This window comes from Netta rufina, assembly GCF_964035555.1.
Source record: "Netta rufina genome assembly, chromosome: 2".
NCBI classification, from domain to species: Eukaryota; Metazoa; Chordata; class Aves; order Anseriformes; family Anatidae; genus Netta; species Netta rufina.
In genome coordinates, this window is record NC_140124.1 from 35,530,220 (window position 1) to 35,553,939 (window position 23,720).

General features: G+C 49.4%; 2 protein-coding genes across 3 annotated transcripts; both read right to left on the reverse strand.

Moving 5' to 3' along the window:
* Nucleotides 1–156: 156 nt before the first annotated feature.
* HOXA3 (homeobox A3) lies at nucleotides 157–18,759 on the reverse strand. 2 transcript variants are annotated; one of them, XM_084281894.1, is made up of 3 exons: nucleotides 18,655–18,759; nucleotides 3,220–3,811; nucleotides 157–1,775 (listed from the first exon to the last, which is right to left on the reverse strand). In XM_084281894.1, the coding sequence occupies exons 2-3, from the start codon at nucleotides 3,692–3,694 to the stop codon at nucleotides 1,006–1,008; spliced, it is 1,245 nt and encodes a 414-aa protein (XP_084138020.1). In that variant the 5' UTR covers nucleotides 3,695–3,811; nucleotides 18,655–18,759; the 3' UTR covers nucleotides 157–1,005. The 2 variants fall into 2 exon arrangements, with proteins under 2 accessions (XP_084138020.1, XP_084138019.1); XM_084281893.1 differs by lacking the exon at nucleotides 18,655–18,759 and adding an exon at nucleotides 6,678–6,740.
* Nucleotides 18,760–20,460: 1,701 nt separating this feature from the next.
* On the reverse strand, nucleotides 20,461–22,654 carry HOXA4 (homeobox A4). The gene is made up of 2 exons (XM_084283130.1): nucleotides 21,991–22,654; nucleotides 20,461–21,487 (listed from the first exon to the last, which is right to left on the reverse strand). Exons 1-2 carry the CDS (start codon nucleotides 22,595–22,597, stop codon nucleotides 21,159–21,161), a joined length of 936 nt encoding a protein of 311 aa, XP_084139256.1. The 5' UTR covers nucleotides 22,598–22,654; the 3' UTR covers nucleotides 20,461–21,158.
* Between the last annotated feature and the right edge of the window lie 1,066 nt (nucleotides 22,655–23,720).

A 23,720-nucleotide genomic window follows, 5' to 3' on the forward strand; every position in this document is an offset into this window, starting at 1 on the left:
GTCCTCGTGTGAGCTTCCAGACGAGTTACCGGCTCCCCACGTCATGAAGGGCTCTCCCTGCCCTTCCACTGCAAATAACATGTTCTTAACTCTTTATTATTCAGAATAAAAACTTTATTTTTTTTTCAGAACGTGAGCAGCAAGGAATGTATAACTTTCAAAACAAATCTAGCCTTTTCAGCTTTACACGCTTTCCGCCTAGCTGGATGTTACAAGCATAAATTATTCAAACTGTGATCTTTTTTTTTTTTTTTTCCCAGATTTTATTGCATCGTCATCATCATCGTTACCATCACTTTGAATAAAGGAGTTATAGTTTCCTTTCAAATGATATTTCCTACGCGTGCCGATATGCCATCTAATGTATGGCCAGGTAAATACCTCCTGAATATTCAGGGTACAGATTTTTTATATATATATAAATATGAACAAATGGGGATAAATAAAATTTTAAACACTTAGATTATTCAATGTTTGCAAAAAAAAATATAAATAAATCTGAATGTTCACCAGCATACACACATTGAAAGACTTACACGTATTAATAATTGTCCAGGGAGTCCCTGTCCAAGCGCTTTTGATGTCTTTCTCGCTATTTAAAAGAAGTGCAATAAAAAAAATTGCTTCCCCGTGGGATCAATCATGTACGAACAAATTCACATTTAAGAATTCCTTTTATAGAAAATTTGTTCATATACCCTGTTTTGATAAAAGTGTAGAAGGTAAAGTATAAAGCCTATGTATACTCCCAAAGTGAGACACAAGGCTACAGTTCAAGAAGATAAATATCCACTAGTGAAACTATAGAGCAATTCAAGCAACAAATATTGCTACGTCACATAAACTAGAAAACGCTCTTACCAAAGGAAACAAAACAAACTAAAACGAACAAAAGAAAGAAGAAAGAGAGGGGAGGGCACATGGCAGGGAGGAGAAAGAGAGAGGAAGGGGTGAGTACTTCTAAAAAGTTGGGGGCTTCGTGTTCCACTTAGTGACTCCTGTCTCTTACAGATGGGTGAGTTTGGGCGCTTCCTGAATTCTTCCCTGAGAAGGATGGTGAGCGGTAAGGTCTGTGTATGTTGGGTGCGGATCACAAGGTCCGTGGTGGTGATTGTTGCCCATTGGCCCAGCCCCGCTGTAGTCCATGTTGGCAGAGGGAGGATGAGGGAGATGAGTTAGACCAAAGATGGAAGGCCCAGAATTGGTCATGGTCTCCACGTAGTTGCCCCCTACGTAGACGGGGCTTCCCTGTATATGTGGATTCCCATAACCGTTGCCTTGAAGAGGATGAGTATCGTATTCAGGTGTCACAGCTGCTGTCCCCGTGTATCTCTTTTGAGGAGGTGGGCAATTATTAATAGGAGCGGTATACGATGCAGGGATGCCATAGGTGTTTTGATGAGGCTTGTTAAATGGCGGAGGCGACTGGGGCTCGTAGGGGACACTGTTTACTAAAGAATGCATAGAGTTTAGATATCCCCCCGCGGCTGGAGGGACAGGGCTTCTGCTTGGGGACTGTCCTCCTGAAGAGGTCATCATGCCCTTGCCCTTTTGATCCTTTTTGTATTTCATCCTGCGGTTCTGAAACCAGATTTTGATCTGTCTTTCTGTGAGATTGAGCAAATTGGCCATCTCTACCCTTCGTGGCCTGCAAAGGTATCTATTGAAGTGGAACTCCTTTTCCAGTTCTACCAGCTGGGCACTTGTGTAAGCTGTACGGGCTCGCTTAGAGGAGGCTTGCCCTGGAGGGCTTTTATCACCAGCACAACTCTCACCTATGTAAATCACACAAAGAACACAATCAGATGGTGAACCTGGACACAGCAACCACAGACAGCACCCTACAACACCAGCACCTGCACGGTCCAGCTCTTGGCCATGAGATGCCCACATGTGTGATGAGTACTTGCCCTGGCATGAGCTCAGTCATGCCAATCTACAAGCCTCAGTAGATTTTCTTCACCTCATTAACATCATTATATGGCTATCCTTGCTCCCTGTAAGAATGACAGCATGCAACATAACATGAACACTGCATAAAAGAATAAGAGAGGTTCAGAGAAATAAAGCAGAAAGTTTTAGAAACTCAGAAGGTGAATCTATGGCTTTGCTTACATACCAGGCTCAAGCAGCTCTTCAACAACTACCTGTCTTCTTCACTACTCTGAAGATCTGCAGCCCTCTTTTTCTGAAAACCCTGATGTATACACATCAGCTACAGAAGTTTGCAGGTCAGGTATCCACATATAAAGTTATAACATATAAAACTGACAGTATACTGTTTCTAGGACATCTAGCATAAACGTATGGTAGTAATTGGGAAGTATAATGCACATAAGAACATACGGTGGCTATGCTTGCATAAAGGCGTACAGACATATTTAAACGTTATTGCTTTTTAATAAAATAAATACATGATATGGAAGGCTGTAAACAGCAGTGTTACCAGAGCTCTAAAAAGCACACTGGAGCAGACATTCGCTAAAGTTTTGGACTCTATTTCCAAGGCATGTTTAAGAGAAGAAGAGGAAGAGGTTAATATAAACACAACTCCTGGGCATTGGAGCTAGCACTGGTGTTATCGATTTGGGTTTCCTTGAGTAATAAAAGTGTTAATATACACTTCCATCCCTCAAATAATATTTTATGGGCTTACATTTATGTCACTACATAAGATTTTTGTTTACCAGGCTTGTAACTTTGCCAATCAGCCTGTTAAAATAGGAAGAGGTTCTGACTGCGTGCAAGGCATTGATCCTGACTGCACATGATTATGAGCTATTTTATTTGTGTTACACTTCAGCAGAGATAGGTCACTGTCTTATTAATCTAGCAGCACTGTGCCAACAAAGTACTTGGGATGGGCCTCTGGCTTAAGGCCTGGGCTGCTCTGCACTGACATGATTTACTGGAGTGGGGATTACCTACGAAATGCGATAGACACAGGAGGGCACAAGTACTAGAGCCGCAAGGAAACTGGATCACTTCGGATCCATCCTGCAAGCCTGGGAAAGTTTCCCAGGGGGGTGATGTCTCACTGAGCTCCCACTGCAAGCAGCAGAAGCTCCTCTCCAAAAGCCCAAGGGGGTCAGCTCAGAGAGGAAAAAAGTACCCCTCCCTTCCCTCCCCCGTAGTGAAGGTGGCCAGGGCTGCCCTCCTCCCCGCAGGACATGTGGCTAGCCCAGGGGCACCCAGGGAGCAGAGGAGCATGGTTCATACCTGAACTGGAACTGCTGTTTTTCTGCTTTGTGTTTTGCCGAGACTCTTTCATCCACGGGAATATCTGTTTGGACATGGTGGGCGAGTTAAGAGCCGGGCTCTTGGTGGGGTTGGCCGGGGCAGTGTTGCTGCTGGCATTTTGAGATGGCGAGGCGGAGGACGGAGGTGGAGGAGGCTGTGCCTGCTGGGCCGGAGGCGGCTGCGGTGGGGCCTGCGGGTCCGCGAGGCCGGGGGGCTGGAGAGGTTGGCTGGGGAGGGTCCTCATGCAACTCTCACTGATGTCATTGGCCTTGTGGTGGGACACGGAGCTGCCAGGGGACTGGAGGGAGCACGCGGGGCGGTGGTACTCAGTTTCCACAAGTGACGAAGACGGAGGATATTGCTGCTGACTCGCATTATAAGTGAAACCATTTGCTCCTTGGTAGGGGTAGGCACCATAGATTGCAGAGCTGTCGTAGTAGGTCGCTTTTTGCATTTCGTTGTTTCCCAATATTTATTTCGCAAACTGACAGGGTCTTGACACCCTTGGAGAATAACATTGGCACCCCTCTGTCACGTGGCACTCTTCCTCCAATGGCCTCTCCGGGCAGACCTGGGGTGTGGGGAGAGCAGAGCAGGGTGAAGAAATGGTACAAATCCATCTTACTTTCAATAGCTAAGTGACATGAAAGCCATAAAAGAAAAAGTGGTCAGCAATATTTAGCAGCATGACTTGGCCTCAGGCACAGAGCATTTCGATATAAAAGCTGCCTGGATTTACTGGCAGCTACAAATATGTGCTTTGCTGCACCGGGATAGGGGCTTTCTAGGGTTTTTTCCTTTCTTTCTTCCTAAGAAACAGAGCGGGGCACCGCACGGCACACGGGTTGATCATTTATCACCGTGAGGCTGTTTTAATACCGGTCTCTGAGATAAGGGTGATCGAGGAATCGCTAATGCAAAGGGGCTGGGCTATGCCTTCATTCCAGCTCCAGGATCAAACCCTCTCCTGTAACCAGCGTCATTTTATTTTTAGCCTTTCTCTCCAGGTTACGGCTCTCCATCCAACTTCAAAGAAATACATGAAATTGTTCCTGTCTACGTGTGGCAGGGGGCAGGAGAGGGGTGGAAAGGTTTTCTAGCCAGAAATATTTACACACGCCGATCCCGAGTGACGGATTTTGGCTTGTCTATGAAACGCTCGATAGGAAAATAAACAAAGCCAGCGCCTTCTCCCCTCCGTGCTCGCACACCACCTCCAGCCGCCCAGGTCAAGCACCCTGGCAGCAGCGGTTCCTGCCCGGGCGAGCCCCCGCACCCACCCCGCAGCGGCTCCTGCACGGCCCCGGAGCGCAGCCGGAGCCCCCGGCCCTGCCCCCGCAGCCCCCACGCCCGCTCCCACCCGCGAAGGGCTCTGGAGCCTCAGCTGGACCTAGCTCCATGCAAAGCCCCTTCAGCAAGGCCAGCAGGGGCAAGTTAGGCGCTTTGGAGGTTGTTGTTTCGGTTTTTGTGATTTTTGTTGTTGTTGTTATTTTCAAGACACTAACTTTTTGTGGAATCAGCCAGATTCTACCTGTTAAAACATGATGGATTGGAAAGAAAAAAAAAAAAAAAAAAAAAAAAAAAAGAAAACAGGAACCTGAAAAACCAGCGTTCATCTCCATGACCACGGCTTGAACTTTCCTTCCAACTTAGCGATAATAGGTTCTGTCTTGGAAACTGCTATGTAATTTGATGTATGAGGGTCACTTGGCTGGGGAGAGGGTGGACACAAACCCAGAGAATGCTTCTCCTGCCCGGGCGAATCCCTTTCTCCTCCCTCTCTTTTCCCCCCAGTCCTTCTGTTCTCACTGCTATTCTTCAAATTAAATTCTACTGCTTACCTGCCTGAAAATAACCAGCTAAAGAATTGCCCGCACTAATGAGAGCAGAGACCTATGCGCAATTTCGGATCTAGCAGCTCTTTCTACATGCACACACATTGTTCCAGAAATTAAATGTGTTGCTCACCGTCCCCCTATCCTCTTGCTGACAAACAACTCCGTCTTTTCGGGAGTCACATCAGCCCTCATTTCTTTTGCCACTTCCCCTGCACTTAAGCAGCTGGATATTTTCCCCAAAAACATCTAACGACGACGAATGCTTAGGGGCGAAAAGTCTTACACAACACATACACCAAACGATCTCATTCTAAGCCTTTCAAGTTACACAAGTTCTTAGAAAACAGTATTCCCTTTGTTATAACACAACAAAATTAAGGTAGCACACCTACAGCAGGGCGGCTGCCCTATTATTGCACTAAGCAAGCTCTCTGGATGTTATTAAGCTAATAAGCCGATGGAGATCTGAGGCGCGCACACAATTTCCAGCTCCTCGCCTCCCTTTCCTAATGATATCTTCTGGGCCTGCTGTGATTTTTCTCAATTCCTTTGCTTCCGAAAAAAAAAAAAAAAAACGAGCACCGCTGCCAGAAGAGAATGAGGAGCCAGCAGCGATTTTTTACAAAAGGCACTCGCCTTGTACGGTCGCGACATCAAATATTTCGCCCTTCCCTGGGCTCTCCAAGTTGGGGCGAGCCCCGCACCGCGCCGGGGGCTGAGCGCCGCAGAGAGCTGCGCGCCCCGAGCGCGAACAATGGGCAGCTCCCCTTCGGAGGCAAAATGCTAGTGAATCTTCGGCCCTCTGCCAGGAAAGGAAAATCGGCACCCGCCTTTGGCTGCGAAAGTTAATCACTTCCTACAAAGTTATAAAGGAGCGGGGTAACCTGAGGAGCGCACGGCCATTACTCGCGAAAAGAGCACTAGCGGGATTTATAGCGCCAGGGATCACGATAATAACAGCGCCCTAGCGGGAGAGGAGGGGGAGAGAAAGTTTGCCACCCAAACTGGTGCTTGGGATGGGAAGAGCTCTCCTCTCCCCCATCAAAGACAAAAGGCCAGCTCTCGCCAACACAGCTGGGCCCCCAAATTTTCCAGTGCCCGTTTCAGCGGCTCCATCTCCATTTGCGCAATACACCTCTCTGCCCTTCACCAACCTCTCCCCCCGCCAGACAGACCGGAGACAGCAGATGAAAGCTGCCTGGGGGAGGCATGTCCCCCCCGTCTCCCCCGCTCCTCAGTTCAGCTCTCCCCTACCCTCTCCTTCCTCCCCCTTGCCCGTCCCTAAAACCACCACATCTTTTCCCTCTAACTCCCAGCCGAGCCCCAAACTCTGACTCCAGGACGAAAAAAAAAAAAACAGGCAGCCCCCCCGAAAGATTTCCTGAAAGATAAAGACAAAGTTGAGAGAAGGTGGGGGGGTTGGGGGGAGAGGAGAGAGAGCTGCCTGAACACGAAGTGTAAGGGTATCAGTCACTGCCTGGAAGGAAGCCCCAGCTTGTGAACTCTTCTTGAACCGACATTTAAGTCTACGGTCATAAATCACTGGGACATAAACTCCGCCATTCACGACTGATAGCAGCGTATTTGTGGCCTGCTTACCTTAACTTCTGACGACTGAGGCGGAAGCCAGCATGCTCTCTCTCTCTCTCTCTCTCTTTTTTTTTTTTTTTTTTTTTTTGGAAGCTCGGCGACACAGCCCAGGGAGAGCAAGGACTAGCTGCCCCAGCCAAGTCCCTGCGGCTGCGGGATGGGCACCGGCTCAGCTCCTCCGCACCCGGCCGGGAGGGGCGAGCCCTGCCCCGCAAGGGATGGGGACGGCTGCTCCGGGCACCCGCCTCCCCTGGCCCCCTCCCGCTCCACGCTGCCCACCCTGTCCCAGCCCGTCCCCGGGCTCCCCCTGCGAGGGGCACCGGAGGAGGGGGACGTTTCCCAGGGCTGCTCCCCGCGCCTGACGGGGATGGGAAGGAGAGAGAGGAAAAGAAAAAGAGGGGGGGGATAGGGAAAAAAAAAAAAAAAGACAAATTAAAAAAAAAAAAAAAAAGGAAGGAAGAAAGAAAGGCGGCCGCCTGGGGAAGCCTGGGGGCTGGGGGAAGGAGCGGAGGAGTGTGGCAGTGAAGGAGTGCGGCCCCCCCCAGCACCCGGGCGTCACCAAAGTCCAGGAAAATTATGCTAATGAAGACAAACGGCGCTCACAAAGGGTCGCTCTCACCAGCCTCCGGGGTTGCTGTGGCGGGGTTGTTTGTTTTGTCCCTCTTACGAGTGGGGTTTGGGGGCGGCCGTGGAATAGCCCCGCCGCCGGGAGCCCCACGAAGCCCGGGAGGGGAGAGGCCCGGAGAGCCGGGTCCGGGGAGCCAAGCAAAGCCCACCAGGAGCCCCGCTCTGGGCAATGCTTCCAGAGCCACGCTGGAAATCATTAGAGTTACTAATTATTAACTCATGCATGCGTGAGCGCGCACACACACAGATGGACGCCCGGACACCCCCCTCGCCCCCCCAAATCTCCCCATTGCCCGGGACGGGCGCAGAGGCGCTCCCACCCACCCACATGTGCTGCACAGGCGGCCCGGGGTGCCCGCAGCCTCCCGGGGGGGGGGCGCCGTGGGAGCCCTCTCTCGCCTCCCGCTCCTCGGCAGCTCCGGGAAAGGCATTCGCCTTTATTCTTCCAACACCCCAAGCTGCGGGGGGCGGTGTCCCCCCTTTTTCCCTACAAGAGAAACCCGGGAGCGAGGGCGCAAGCCGGGCTCTCGCACGGGAACTTCAAGCAAGTGGCAGCCGCTGCCCCCCAGGCGTGAGGGTCTGTGGGCTCCGCGCCCTGAGAGGGGGCTCCGCAGAGTGCCTAGGTGTAAATTTGACGTTACTTGGTTAATGGAGGCATTAAAAATAAAACTTGTCCGTTAAAAGCACGAGGGAGCCCGGCGTCATCTTAAAGCACAAACAAAGCGAGGGGGAAGCAAGAAATAAAAAGCACTATAAGGCTGGGGTGGCCTCTTACGCATACCAATGGTTTTTGTCATTTATGGCTATGCAAGATTTATGACTTCATGCACCAAAGCTGTAAACAGAGCACTAAAACAGAAAACACTTGCTCCTTATGGCATAAGTGAGAAGGCACCACATGAAAGGGGAAGCGGGCAGCGTAGGAGGAGAGGAGAGGCAAAAATCCCGCGTATGCATTTTGCTTCAAACAACCCCTTGAATGTTGCATCGGAAGAAAAGTCTTTTTAGTCAATAATCAACCCCACACTTTCTTCTGAAACTGCTGAGCCGCCATTCGCCCTGTTTGCCGACCAAAAAGCCAGAGGCACCGCTGAGCCCCGACGGAGCCCTCCGGGATAAAGAGGAGAGATTTGGCCAAGGGGAAACCGAGGACTGCAGAAACCTGCGGACGCCGGGGACCGGGCCGGTTTGGGGAGCGCTGCCGAAAGCTTGTGCCATCTTTTCCTAGGAGTGCACTGAACCGTCGGAGCTGGCTATTCGGGCTGCATGTCTGTATTTAAAAGCGGGGACGGGGAGGGGGAGGGGGGCTTTTTAAAACTGGAGGGATTTGCAAGGGACTTTAATTGTAAGAACCGAAGTGGCTCCTCGCAATACTGAAGTATTTCCTCCCTTCGTCTCACTGCCTGCAAAGAGTGTTTGCCTCTTAGTCCCGTTTCCCCACGCCCCCTCTCTCCCCAAAGAGGTCATTTTAAACACGAGAAGATGATTTCTTTTTTATGTGCCTTATGATGGAGGGATAAGTGTCCCAACGCACAGATTCCTGCTGCTTTTATCTGCCTTTCCCTCTCAGAGGCCGAATATTTTCTTTCTGCCACATTCCGCAGGGAGCGATAGGGCTCTGCTCGGGGAGGGACGGGGAGCCTTTGGGGCTGGTTCCTGACTCGGGAACGAGCCGCGTTCTCTTCCAAAAAGTCTCGTTTTCGGGACTGTCCGCCTTCGTGGAGTTATTCTTAGTTTCCAAATAAAATAATGCCCGGAAAGCGCTTTATCCTGGGATGCTCCGAAGAGCGGCCAGCGCTATAATTCAAGGTTGATATGGGGGAGGCTTTTAGGGATGAAAGGGCAAGGCTGCAGGAGAACGGGACAGACTCTGGAAGCGGTGTCTCTGAGAGTCGTTAGGGAGTTAGCAGGGGATAGTAGAAGGACTGGGCTATCGGACAGTCCAAGCAGACGTGGTTAATCGCGATTATTGTTTATGTTCTCTACCAGCAAAGAATCGCAATGGACAGTTCGCTATTTGCTCAGCAGACCGAGGTTATTTACACAAGCCGCCGAAATGCCCCACTCCTACAAAACTCTCCTCGCTTTCTTTCGCTCCAGAGCAGGACTGTATTATTTATGAGTGTTTTAACTGGGTCAATATGCATCCGAACTGGGTCATAAATCAGAGGAAACGCTGCCAAGTAACTGAGCTGCAATTAAAGCTTACATTTTATTTTTGAGGCGCGTTTTGGCCCATTTCAAAACATGGCAAAGCCAACCTCGGCTTTTAGACATGCTAAAAGAGCAAAGCAGCTCTCCTTCCCTGGCGTAAGAGATACGCTGTGTCTGATAAAGGACAACGTGCTTCAGAATGGTCTGAAGGGGAAATAGGGAGGAATAGGGGGGAATATTTGGGTCAGTTCTGTCCTGAGAGCGGCTTAAGGAGCAAGAAAGCGAGAAATCAGCGCTAGCATCTCGGCCCTGGGGGTCCCTGCACAATGGCCACGAATAGGTTCAAGGGAAATACCTTTTATTTTTTGGTTTGTTTTTAGTAGGTTTTGTTTCTCATCCTTCTCTTTTCTACCTCTCTCCCTCCCTGACCCCTTAGAAGACGAGTAATTGCCAGTACCTAGTAACAGGGGACAAAATGGTACAGCAGAAATAGGCGCTGACCAAATTGGAGGAAAGAAAGCCTCGGCGCTGTGACCTTTTCCAAAGCCGGGACCCACCGGGGAAATGTATTTTTTTTTTTTTTTTGTAACACTTTGCCCTCCTTGAATAACCACGTAATTCTTCAATACTCGTCATTTTAAGTGCATTCCTTATAATGTAATTACATAGACATATTTATACATACATGCATATACTCAAATATTTATACATACGGATATGTATATATTTATGTAAAAGACAGTACGAATATGAATTTAGGACTAGTATATGTTAACCTAGAAGATAATTTCCACTGCTATCCCTGTTATTCTCGCTTTCCAGATCCCCGTTCAGAGGGGAAAAAAAAATCAACACCACATTTCCAAGGCTGATTTATTGTTAGTAGCCATGGCTGGCTCTTGGTTCAGCTCCTTCTCACCGAGGAGAAATAAAGAGGAGCCCCTGGCTCATTTGGAAAGGGGAAGCCACAGAGCTGAGCCCTCCGCTCCCGGTAAACAAAGTACCACTAAAGCATCATAAATAAAATGGCAGCACAATTGCATACTCATCGATTTCCAGAGCGGCAGCGGCCGAACAAACACACATAAAACAACAACCGCCGCACACTCGAGCGCGACCCCAGCCGAGGAGCATCCCCCCCGCGCCGTCCTCCCCGACCTCCCCAAATACATCCAGAAATAAACACACAAATATCAAAATTAAAAATTAAAAATTAATTAAAAAAAAAAAAAAAAAAAAGGAGCCCGGCAAGAAAACAATACAAGAGGCTTTCCCATCTCTAGCCGATCATAAATAACGATAACATGGCAATCGAGGGGCTGGAGCGGAGGCAGCTGGCCATCAACAGCCGTGTGGGATCTCTATGGAGAAAAATAAATAAAGAAGCAAACTCTCCCTGCTCCGCTCGCTGCGAGGGGAGAGTTGAATATTTACCGCAGCAAATTGAAACAAAGGGGGAAGCAGCCTGGCTCCGGGTGCACACACACGCACGCACACACACGCACTCGCTTCAGCCTTTTCTACTGACCTTTGCCTCGAACAGCAATAACTCACCACATAAATGAACAATCAACGGAAATACCTTAAAATAAAATCCATCCTTTCTAACGAAGCATTTCGTCCTCTCGGCTCGACAATAATCTTTCCATAAGGAACGAAAGCTGTCAGCGAAATGGCCAGCTCTTGCGGGGACGGTGATGGGGGCAGGAAAAAAAAAAATAATAGAAAGCAGTGCTTGCTCTGAACAGAAACTGGAAAAGCGTAATCGCAGACGGAGCCAGACCGGGTCTCCACTCCAAATGCCACAATAATGCGCTGTATTATGTGCTCACGTGGTCATACGTCAACTTAAATCCTTTTATTTGAAATAGGGAATCATTGAAGGAACAGGGTTTCTTAGAGCGAGCCTTGGCTTTTTAAAGCCTTAGCCCGGTATGTTGAAGAAGAGTTTTAAGGGAGGGAAGAAGAAAAAAAAAAAAAAAAAATCAAGAGATGTAGCTGACTAAGGGGGGAGATTGGTTTGAGTCTTTTTCCTCCCACATCAATATTTCTTTATACAAAGCCCATTGGAAAGTAAGAGGAATCCTTCTCGTAACATGGGATTACTCTGCACTTTGCTACTTAGCCTAATTAACCGGCATTTGCTCCCCAGGCCCGCCACTCTGCTCCACATCGCGTGTCCTCTGCAACCCCCCGAAGAAAGCCCAAACCCTAATACCATTATTTCCAGCCCCCTTCTACACGGGACGACCACCAACCTCCCCCCACCCCCAGACGTCTTTACCCTGCCATTGTACAGGGCTTGCTCAACTCCCACACGCTACATCAGGGCTCCTGTAGAAACTAAAAAGACCTATAATTACCTGACAAAGGCAAAAAAGAGTCTCTTCTAAGAGGCTAGTTGATTTTTGTCCTTGTAACACACTATGAAGAATACACCTTCCTTCACTGGCGTGCCTCTGAATTTTGCAAAACCTTTTGGGACCTTGCTGTTAAACCTGTGCTTACGCATTTCCTATACAGCTAGTTTGAGTGATGCACAAAATTATAGGTTTCTAACGATGAAAAAAAAAAAAATGGGAAGGGGGAGCTCTCTGCCTAAGGGGGGGAAATAATAATATATATATATATTAAAAAAAAAAAAAAAGAGCAAAGCTCTATTCGGTCCCCGAGCCAGCCTACTACGCGAGCCAGCTTCGCCTGTGTGTGAACACACTACATCTTTCCTGCAAGATTGTTTAACTTTTGCTATTGACACAATAAGCTAAACAAACAAAAGAAACCCTAAACTCACATAACTTTTCTGGCTAGAGTCAAAGAAAATCAGATAGCTCACACTTTTAACGTGTTTCTGACCAAGTTCTGTGAGTCCAGCATTTTGCATCATGATGTATATACCTTATCCTAAATCTTTCCACCACCCCCCATAAGCTCGAAGAAAATTTTCAGCTAACTGCATATCCCCTCTTAGTGTTTCACCTGCACTTCCTTGAACAGAATGGAAGGCGATTTCTTTTTAAAGGTAACTTTTACAGTTACAGGCGTGTCTTCCATACCCTCACTTGGACTGCAAAAGTGGGCCACTGGAATTTAAACCCATCAGTAACAGTGTATATGAGTGGACAGTGCAGCAAAGTCAGCGTGACATTACAACAGAGGAAGAATTTGCAATTTTTCATATTGAAGTGAGCTCCTGACAGGAAATACATATATTACCCCTCACTAAGAACTGGAATAAAAATTATATACCTCTGAACGAAAGAGAGTATTATCCACACACAACATGTCTAAGGCTGCAACTATCATCACGACTTGAACTCCATTGCCCTCACACTAAATGCAAACCAAGACTGTTATTTACTGGATGAGATGAATTCGTGGCTCTTTTAAATCCAGTGCGTTTACATCTCATGAAAGAAACACAGAGAAAAGTTCTTCTGCAACAATGAAACCGAAATTAATGGGGAACGGAGCAGATGTTGAAAAAAACAGAGCAAGACTTTCTTGGGTCTGTTGTAAAAAGTTATCGACTGCTTTGCGTCAAAAGCAGAAAGATGGCTTTAGAAGTTGCAGTCCTGAGCAAATAGAAACTACAAAAGCAATAAATCACAATCATAAGTCAGCTTAAATGCCTTAACGCTAGCTATGGCTATTGGCTTCAAACCCCTGTTTCTATGAACATCTTTATTAGTATTAATGGTCAAGTTAATGCTAAAACTACTGTTTAACAATTAACTTCGTGTATGTAGCGGGGAAACTAATTAATTCTTAAGAAAAGTAACTTCTTGACGTGTGAATACCTTACACAGGGTGTACTTTGGGAGGGCTGAAGGGGGAGTCTTCCTAACTTTACACTGTCCTGGGTCGCAGCTGAAAATGATTCCCTTCCACCGAATTTGGAAAAAGCTTTCTCTGCTCTAGTACTATGATTACGAGATTTCAAATACGAATTCAAATGATCTTGTAAGTAGCAGACGCTAGATTTCCCCCGCCAACCCCTATATTGCTTTGTTCCTGTTCCTGGACATTCAACGTTGTGTTTTATTACCTCGATGATTTGGAGACCTGAAAAAAGGTTTCTAAGAGAAAAAAAAAAATAAAAAATGTGGCGTTTATCAGTAGGTCTGCTTCTGATTTTTCTGCACTTTATACACATGGCTTCGAGCTGAGCTGAAATTCCAAGCTCAGTAACAACAAACAGATCTGGGTTCATAAAGTACATTCATTAGGCAAAAGCCTTTGTGCGAGCTCTGTCACTAATAGCCACTCTTAGCACTAATGCTATTTAAATTTACCTTCAATACAATTAGATTTAGGATTTTTGCCTTCTTTCATGTTTACGTTTATGCCAGTTGTTAAGAGGTAAGGTGTCACTCCCATGTGGAGAAGACATAGGAATGACCATACGACACAAGCATTTATTTTCTTGCTTCCTCGAAAGACTGGAAATCTGCTGGGATGCAGAACTGTTCACCTACATCTGTGCGTCTGATAGAGATAAAGTTGCTCTTTGATCACTTCGAAGCAGATAAAGAGTAGAGCTATCGACTCTGCCCTCGTGGAAGAAGTTCTGCTGGGAGTCAGCTGAGGCTGGGAGCGCTGGGTCAGTTTAGGAATCCCAAATATCTCTGCACGAAATACCGTGGACGCATGCCACCGGAGGAAGGTTCCTTCGTAGCGTGTTCTCCCTTTTAATTTCCTAACGTAAGCGTGAACAGACATTTGCAGCGCCTTTTTGTAGTTAAGATTTAAGCAGCCCATTAAGCCAACACAAAGAGCCCTTGTAGTCCTGTAATTTATGGCCGCTTTTAAAAGGTAGTAAAATATACTAATTGTACATCAGCGTCCAAAAATAAGCAGGTAAATCTAGCAGGAATTTAAGCTAATTCTCTGTAATCCTCCCTCCTCTGAGGCTGGCTCTAGCAAATGCTCGCTATGAGAAGCATCGCGTTCCTCCTGCCAGCGGAACAACCGCATCCAGGAGGCAGGCACCAGCCACCACCCCACGGCCGGGGCGAGGCAGGCCGGGACGGACAAATACCTGAAACTTATCTGCGGTCCATTCTGGTGCGTGCACTCAGACAAAAGGCAGGTTTTTCTAGGGTCGCCACCTGAACTCAACCTTTTCCCGTCGCCAAGCGCGCAGGGCTGGCGGCACCGCTCCTCGAGCAGGAGGCAGCAAGCAGCGCCGAGCCATCCCGCACAGCCATGCCTCCCGCTATCTCCCTCGCCCTTTGATTTGGGAAGGAGCTAAGAAGGGACAAAGGCATTCTCAACCTCTTTGGCTCTTCCAATGACTTGCATCCTTCCTGTCCCCTTTATAAGGCCGGCTATCACTCAGGTCCCGCACGCTTCTTTGTCTGCCCGGACACGCGCATTCACCAGCCGCGGAAGATGAATAGAGCCAATCCAGAAAAATCCTGGCTGGGTTAAATATTTATCACACCAAAGCCCGGCTCCGGGGGGCTTTTCCCTGCGCGCAGGTACGGGGCAGCGTCTCCCTCGCCCCCCAACCCCCGGGGCTCTTACCTCGTCCCACCGCGAAGACTGGGGCTGAGGCTCTCCCGGCTGCCGCCGCCCGCCCGGACCGGCTTTCCTGGGTGCCCGGGCTCTCTGAAAACAAGCAACAAACAACGCCTTAACGGGGAGCGCAGGGGGAGGTAGCCGCTCACTCATAGGCGACACCGGGCTCGCCGGGAGAGCCCCAGCGCCGGGCGGGCACGGCCGGAGCGGGTGCGGGTCCGAGGCGAAGCGGGGCGAGGAGCGCTGCTATCTGAGAAATAAAAGAGGGAGGCTTTTTTTTTTTTTTTTCCCTTCTTTCTTTTTTTTTTTTTTTTTTTTTTTCCTCTTTCCCGTAGACAGCTATGCCTTCTGTCTCCAAGTGTTTGGAAATATTGTCATTCCAAACTCTTGTTACATGAATGTCTGCTTTATTTTCCTCTGGGAAACCTTTGTTTAGGATCATTTAATCAAGAACAGACATTAAACACAACTAGTGGTGTTCATCTCTGTTGAATAAAACGCGGAAAGAGTTCCAGTTCTAATGCGGGGAGTATTGTGGTTGGGCTTTTATTCAAACAGTTAGCCAGGGCCCGATCCTGGCACCACCAGCGCAATAAGAGACTAACAGTTGACTTCACTGAAACAGCATCGGGCCCGAAACTTTCCTTTAAAAAAAAAAAATATATACACTGAAAGCCATTGAAGGGGGGTGGAAAACTGGACAGTCTCTCTTCGCCTAAAACAAACAATATTGCACAATCCAAAAAGACAATAGTCAGATTATTCGGATGCCACTTACTGAATCACGTTTACATATGAATTTGTCAGATATAATAACGTACCCCCTGTATTCATTCTCGCTAATAAAAGCCATCTAACGCATCTTAAAATTGTCAGTAAATGTAAATGCTAATAATTAAATAATACAGTTCTTGTGGAAGGATGTCATCTGAGCCTTGGAAATATTAAGTCTGTCTTGGGAGAACTTTTCGAGCAGATACTTTGCTTTGGTAATTTAGTAGTTCCGTAATTACTCTAATAATTTTAAATTTGGTGTTGAACTCCAGTCTACATAAAATCATGCAATAATAGCCTACTAAGCTGTTTATTGCCGTCTCATAAATTTCAGAGCGCTGACTGTTAAAATCTACTGGCAAACACAAAAGAAAATGGAAAGTTCAATCTGCGATCTCTGAGCCCGGGCGCTGTTGCCTGGCGTTGTCCTTAGCTCTACCTTGCTCTCCGCTCAGCTCCGGAGCAGAGGGAACCCCCCTGGCATTTTAGGCTCCAGCTCATACCTTAGCCGTTTTGATCCCTAATCAATAGTCATGTTACAAGCGGCAATAAACATTGATCAAGCACGCCGTGACTGTATTGCCCCACTCGTGTTAAATATGGAGTGTGTATCTGAAAACGGTGCCAGCGACTTTCTGTTATTTATTTTGGAGCTATTAAGCCACACCACCATATTTTACACTGCCACAGTCCTTTAAACTATGCTTCTTCTTGAAAGAGTTGCTAAGTAGCAATAAAGCACTTTACAAACGCTATGACATTTTTTTTTTAATTTGTTGTTATCCCAAACTCTAATATTCATTGCGGCACTTTAAGTTCGTACATAAATCGTTCAGACTAATGAGTCATAGAGAAATTCGCCCATGACTTTTCCTTTACAATGCTCACTGCCTTTCCATTGCTTTTTTGGCCCTGCATTAGGAGCCGGTGATTTATTAACGCCAGGAAAATTGAACAAAGCAGGTCCTCCTGCACTGTGGCACCCAGCCTTCCACAGTGTGAATTAGAACATTATCAAATGTGTTTGCCTCGGTAACGCTTAATCACCAAAAGCCGTAATGTGACCACAAGGCAGCTAAAACAAAGATTTAACATTTCTAAATATTAAACTTGTTAAGCAAATGCTCAGCAGACAAAGCAAGCACAAACAATTAAAGTCATCAAGCTAGAAATACACACTACCTACTTACCAACACAGACCCTACTGCTTGCTTAAGAAGTTTAGAATCTTTCAAGATAAATCAGGTGGGATTTTTTTTAAGGGAAAAAAAAAAAAAAAAAAAAAGGAAAGAAAGAAAGAAAAACAAACTCCAGTAATAAGGAGTTGAGTTTCACTTGTGAGAGAATCACTCCTAGTGAGGACTGACGGCCACAGATCCATTCCTGACTATCTGCATTAATTATTTAATGAGTCACGTGACCCTAAAGATTAAAATTTCAATATCTCCCCCAGAACAGACGCAACACCTTTATCTGCGAGCGCAGGGATCCTCGTACTTGGGTCCCCTAATCTCTGCTGGCTTTGACAGCTCCTCAGTTTCTAGGGAGAGCTCTCGGACATGAATAATACGGGTTTGTCCTGCTCCATAGCGAGATGGGGCAGCCTTGCAACCCCCCCACCCCCCCGCAAACACACGCACACACATCAGCGAGTTGAAGCCAGAGCTTCATTGTATGCGGCGTGGTGTACTAATGCCGGGGGGGGTGGGGGGGCTCAGGATGCTGCTGCCCGGGGGAGCATCGGGGCGGTACCCCCTCCGGCCCCCCCACGCCCCCGGGCTGCCCTCCAAGGCACGGGTCAATCCTGCCTTCGTGCTGCCCCGGGCGGAGCCAGGAAGGCTGCCCGGGGCCGGAGGGGGGGGCGGGGGAAGGCGGCCGCCGAGCTCCCCCTGCCCACGCGGGGAGACCCGGCCCTTGGCCCTGCCGGGACACGCGTGGGCCGGGCTTGCCCGAGGGGACGGCCCCGGGCCACCCCCGCGGGAGGTCCCACCCTCCCCCGGAGAGGCTCTGGCGGGGCCAAGGGGCCCGGACCGCCCGGATCGGGCCCCAGAGCGGGGCCAGGGGGCTGGGGGGAGACACTGGGAAGGTGGGGGGGGCGGTTATTGATGGCGAGGCTGCCAAGATCTCTGCCTGTGTGAGGGCTCCCCCCATCCCTTCCCCGTTATAAACACTGAGGAGCAAGTCCATGGGACGGCCAGCACCCTGAAAAAAAATATATAATATATATATATAAAAATAAAATCACAGGATTGGGTAACCCTCCGATGCAGAATGGGTCTAGTTATTAAATACCGCAAGGCGCTTGTCACAGCTGAGTTCCCCGTGTAATAAAACACCAGGTATAGCAAGAGATTGCGGGAGAAACGGGGAGGGAGACCTTGGAAAACTCCCATTTTTCTTGCTGGGTGGAGGGGAGGTGGGGAGCGGGGTTAACGGCGTGGCGTTCCCTGCGGCCATTAAATTGACTCCGAGGTGATTTTGTCTTTCTTTGAGATATTGACAAACTTCCACTTCCAGCGTTTTGGGCCGCGCTCGCCTTTGTGGCCAGAGCAGATAAATACATGTGTGAGAGACACCGGGAGAGCGAGGGAGAGGGAGGGAGAGAAAGAGACATTTAGGTCCAAGTGCCGGATTAAAAAGAATACTGTCTTTAAAGGTCAAGGGTTTGAAGGGTCAGTCTGCTTCTCTAAAAAAAACAATTAATGGGATAGAAAATTTGTCCTCTCGGTGAACTCCTGGTTGCCCTAGCAAAGGGAGCACAATGCGAGAATTTAAGCTGGACGATGTAATTTTCGAAGTTATTGTAAGACGGGCGGTGTGGAAGCGGGAGCAGAAGGCTCCCAGCCCGGGAGCACCGCGCTGCTCCCAGCGGAGGCGGAGGGGGAAGGGGGGAAAAAAGAAAATTTACCTTAAACGACGAAAATCTGCCATGGGATATTTTGCAGTCCGCTGTTCAATCTCCACCAAGAGCGTGTACATTTTTTTAGCAGACAGCCAAGATGCTGTGTCTTTACACATGACCACTTTTTTTTTTTTCTTTCTTTTTTTTTTTTTTTTCCAGGAAAATCCTTTGCGTCTTCACAGACTTTTCCAAGAGAATGCCTTTCAGAACCGCTGTTGAATTACAAAGAAGTATTTATTGTAGGAGGTGATTAATGATTCTCGCTAAAATTGCTATTTGCAGCGTGATTTCATTTCTCTTTTCAATGGGAGCAAACAGGTTTATACGCATAGGCTGCACACCAAAGAAATCCTGCATTGCCAGTTAATACGTTTCAGCTGGAATTTTGCTCGCTTGTGCTAATGTGGGCTCTAAGTATATGGAGGGACTCTCGAGCAACGCACAATACACGCTTGCAGATAGCAGTCGCCTCACTTACAGCTATATTCTCCCCCTTTATAAGGAGGCAGCTGGCAATTTAGGGTTTAGCAAACAGCAATACGTGAGTGCAAGAGCGCTTTTCAGGCCTGCTTGCTGGTCGGGTTCGGAGACAGCGGTGTTTGCTCAGCGTATTTACAACCGCCATATCTCTGATGCTGAACATACTCTGCCAATGACACGTTAAATTTTTCACCCGGGCGCTACGTGCTCCTCGGACAGGCAGGGATGCTCAGCATAACCAGGGCCTGGTGCAAGGCACCCGAGGGGTGGCGAGGCACCCACTCCTCCGGCCTCCACCACGTGAAGGGTCCAAAAACCCCTCTCGGATGTGTTTGGCTAAGCAACTAAGTCTTGGCCTTCGGTGGTGCTTCCCTGGAAGATTTACTAGCGCTGGAGCTCCTTTCCATGTTTTTTCCTCCCCAGCTCGGTGCTGGTCTCAGAAAGAGCTGTGAAAGCCCGCGGAGGCAGCGAGGGGAGGCTCCGAGCTGCAACCTCTTGGCCCCCGGTTCGCCTCCATCGTTTGGAGGATCTCGGTTAGATAAACGGTTCGAGTTGGTTGTGCCTGGCTTCGTGTCACTGCTAAGGCTTTCTCTAAACGTTTCGAAATGGTCTTAAAAAAAAAAAAAAAAAAAAAAAAAAAGGAAGAGGAACAGAAAAGACAGCTAGAGAAACTTCAGGTTACCGCCCATGTATTTCCCTTCGAAGTGCTAGCCAATTGAGAAATCACAATCGGACGAAAATGAACGAATAAATCACGACTGGCTAGAGATTTAAAGTGTTATCATGGGGAGCATGTGTGACTTCTCCTCCAGCAAAATCCGCCAGGGGAGCTTATTGGCTCCCAGTAGAAGCTCAGTTTCTCTGTGCTGCGGTCGAAAACAGTCTCAAGCCCAGCGATGGAGAGCCGGATTAATTTTGCCACAAGTCTGCTAGAGAAGACCACTCACCTACACAATACAGCAAGACCTTTCCTCGTCCTACTGTGCCTTTTTTTTTTTTTTTTCATTTTTTTTCCAGGCAGGCACTTAGGATTCAAGACGCTTTGCACTATATTTAAAGCAACCATTACCTTATTGACAATATTAATCCAAGTTAAAACAATGCGTTAAACCGTTGTTTTCCGTTCCTGGTGCCAACACCAGCGAAGCACAAGGTGTAGGAAACAGCACTGAGGGGACTAGTGTGTTTCAAGCGTTTAATTCTTTTGTACAGGATAATCTTTATTACCAGCATTTGGCACTGTTTACATTACACCAAAAATCCACAAAATTGTACATGGACCCAAACGATTGAGACGGTGCCAAATATGAAGACAGCAACAGCCTTTATAGCATTTTTTTGTTTAAATAAATGCAACAGGGAACGTGGAGAAAAACTAATATATCACAGCTACAGCGGGGGCTACACTTAAAACCAGTTAAGTTACCTTTGATACATAAAACACTTCCCTTGAGACAGCGTGAGGGGACAGTTTTCTTAAGTTTTTGACCTCCGTGAACGTGTTCACTCGCTTTCCTGTGTTGGCGTGTGTGCAAACGTGTATGTGTACCCTCACACGCACACACATGCACACGAGAATCCACGACCACGCCACGAAACACCGCTATTCAAGTCAATGCCTTACACAAGTGTCTCACGAGGTCTTGGCTTTGTTTTAACCGTCTTTTTATTTTTTAAAGTGTTCTCTACAAAAAAAAAAAAAAAAAAAAAAAAGTCCGTCTTAGGTACAGAGAATTCGTCCGTGACAGCATCCAGCACTCTCTTACACCGAGGGCAAGAGAGTGTTTCCATAAATAGAAAAAAAATGATGGGCATGGAACCATTATCTATATACAATGTAGACAATCGTCCGGGTTTTGGTTTAAACATGTGCCCGTTCTTGGGCACGTCTCGTCTTCCTTTTCTGCTCCTGTTTTATTTTACACAGTTGTTTGGTCCAAGCGGCCAACCACCAGCACGGGCAGCTGGAAAACCCCAATAGATAGGTAAATATATATATATTAAAAAAAAAATAATAATAATAACCGTATTTATAGCGCGGCTGCGTTGGGTGTAGACCCATCGAGCGGATGGGGGTGGCCCTGTGTCTGTGCTTTGGACTGCTGGCTCAGTGTGGACTGGTTTGAGGAGCGCATCTTTGTGTTAGGCAGTTTATGGTCTTTCTTCCACTTCATGCGCCGGTTCTGGAACCAGATCTTGACCTGGCGCTCGGAGAGGCAGAGGGTGTGCGCGATCTCGATGCGTCTCCTCCTGGTCAGGTAGCGGTTGAAGTGGAACTCCTTCTCCAGCTCCAGGACCTGCTGTCTGGTGTAGGCAGTGCGAGACCTCTTGGGTTCCCCTCCGTTGTAATTGGGATTGACTGAACGTGTACACACGGACACACACACGCGGAGGGGAAAGAAAAGGGGGGGGGGGGGCGATGGAACATAATCATTATATAATAACTTGACACCAGGTTCAAATAAGATACATAACGGCAAGAAAAATTGTTTCGCAGCCTATCGACAGTGGGGACAATCGAGGAGCAATAAAAAATGGTGATGGGCATTTGGGTTAGAAGAAAAGCTTCAAAGACACATGGCCCAGAGCCACTGCAGGGCAATTAAATTTATGGGGGCTATAATTACTGCCTTAACAGTTTGGCGTCTCGTAAATCTTTTGATAAAGGACCCCGGATACAAAAGGTTTCTCACTTTTTTTTTTTTTTTTTTTTATTAGGAAACGCGGAGGGAGAAGGAGGGAAGGAGGAAAAAAAAAAAAAAAAAACACACGCAACGACCCGTCCCGGCCCCGGCAGCACCCTCCCCCCCTTCCCTCCTCTGCAGGCTCATCCCAGCCTCCCCCTTGCCCGGGGCAACTCACCCGTGCTCACATGGATCTTCTTCATCCAGGGGTACACCACCGGCTCCTTCCCCTTCAGCCCGGCCAGGCTCTTGTCGGGCAGCAGCGGGCACCCGGCCCCGGTGCCGGCCCCGGCGGCGGGGGCCGCTTCGCAGCGGCGCTGCAGGGCATGGCCGGGAAGCAGGGGCTGGGCCGGCCCGGGGTGGCCCTTGGCGGGCGGCGGCGGCGGCGGCGAAGCGCCCGGGGGCGGCTGCTCGGGGCCCGGGGCGGCGCTGCCGGCGCTGCTGTAGCTGTAGGGCGCCTGGGGGTAGGAGGGTGCCTGCGCCGGGTACAGCGCCTCGGGAGGCGGCCCCGGCGGCCCGGGCGGCGCCGCGGGAGCCTGGTAGCCGGGCTCCCTGCGCGGCCGGGGGAAGTACTCGGGCAGCGGCGGGCCCGGGTGCGCGGCGGCGTGCAGGTGCGGCGGCGGCGGCGGCGGCGGCGGCGGCGGGGCGTGCGGGTGCGGGTGCGGGTGCGGGTGGTAGCTGGCGGAGGAGCTGCCGGCGCTGCCGCCGTGCTGCGTGTACTCCTCGCAGGGAGGGAATTTGGGCTCGATGTAGTTGGAGTTTATCAAAAACGAACTCATGGTCATTAATTTGTGAAGTGCAAAAATACTAATTTTTCTCGCGTTGTCGTTTTTCTGGGCTCGACGAGGCCCCTCCCCTTCCCCCCCCTCTCCCTCCCCTCCCTCCCTCTCCCCCTCCCGCCGCTGTCAAGTGCTCGCCGCTGCCAAAGTTTGGGCCTCCAGCTTTCTCCCCCCCCCCTCCCCTCCGCACTCCCCTCCCTTCCTCTCTTCCCACCCCTGGAGCGCGTACAACACACACACACAACACACGCGCACACACACACACACACCCCGACACACCATCACCACCTGACCGCCAGCGCCAATTACCGCGCGGGGCCGCGGACCCCGGATCAGGAAATGGAAGGAGGGCGAGCGGCCGCAGGGCTCGGGGCAGCTCCGCACCCGCGGGCCCTCCGCGGGGGCCGCTCCCGGCGCCGCCGCCGCCTCCGCGCCTCCTCCCGGGGCGGCCCCGACGGGGGCTCCCCCGCGCCCCGCGCCCGCTCCTCACCCCATCCCATCCCATCCCATCCCCGCCGGCTCGGGCCGTCGCGGTGTCAAGCGAGATAAAACTAATCCAGACCTGACAGTTTCGTGGTTTTTTTTTTTTTTTTTTCTTTTTTTCCCCACAACACTTTGGGTTCGATTTTTTTTTTTTTTTTTTTTCCCTATTTAGCGGAGCGCAGCCCAGCTGCGTGATCCGAAGGGAGGCAGGCGTTACACGGGGCGTTGCACGATCGGTTTAAGCGAGCCCATCTCCAAATAGCCTCGAGTCGGGGCTGCCGGGCTGCGGCCACCTCCTCTGCTCGCCCCCCCGCCCCCGGACCGCGGAGGGCCGGCAGCCCCCGGCCCCCAGCGCCTCTGCAGCCGCGGTCGCTGGAGGATGAGATGCAAAAGTTAGCGTGGACGGCGAGGGAAGGCCGAAGACAGCCCCTAAGTGTCTTGTGGGGCAAGGGAGGGATACAGCGAGGCTGGGAATAACGGGGAGGAGAAGAGGAAGGGGGAAAGGGAGGCGGACACGGAGGTCCCTAACACTTCCTACCGGCTGCTCGCTGCTCCCTTCTCGCAGAGCAGCGTTTGCCAAACTACGAATTTAAGCCCGCCGCTTTGGTGTGCGTGGTGCTGGGTTTATTTCTGGATTTCTAATTCC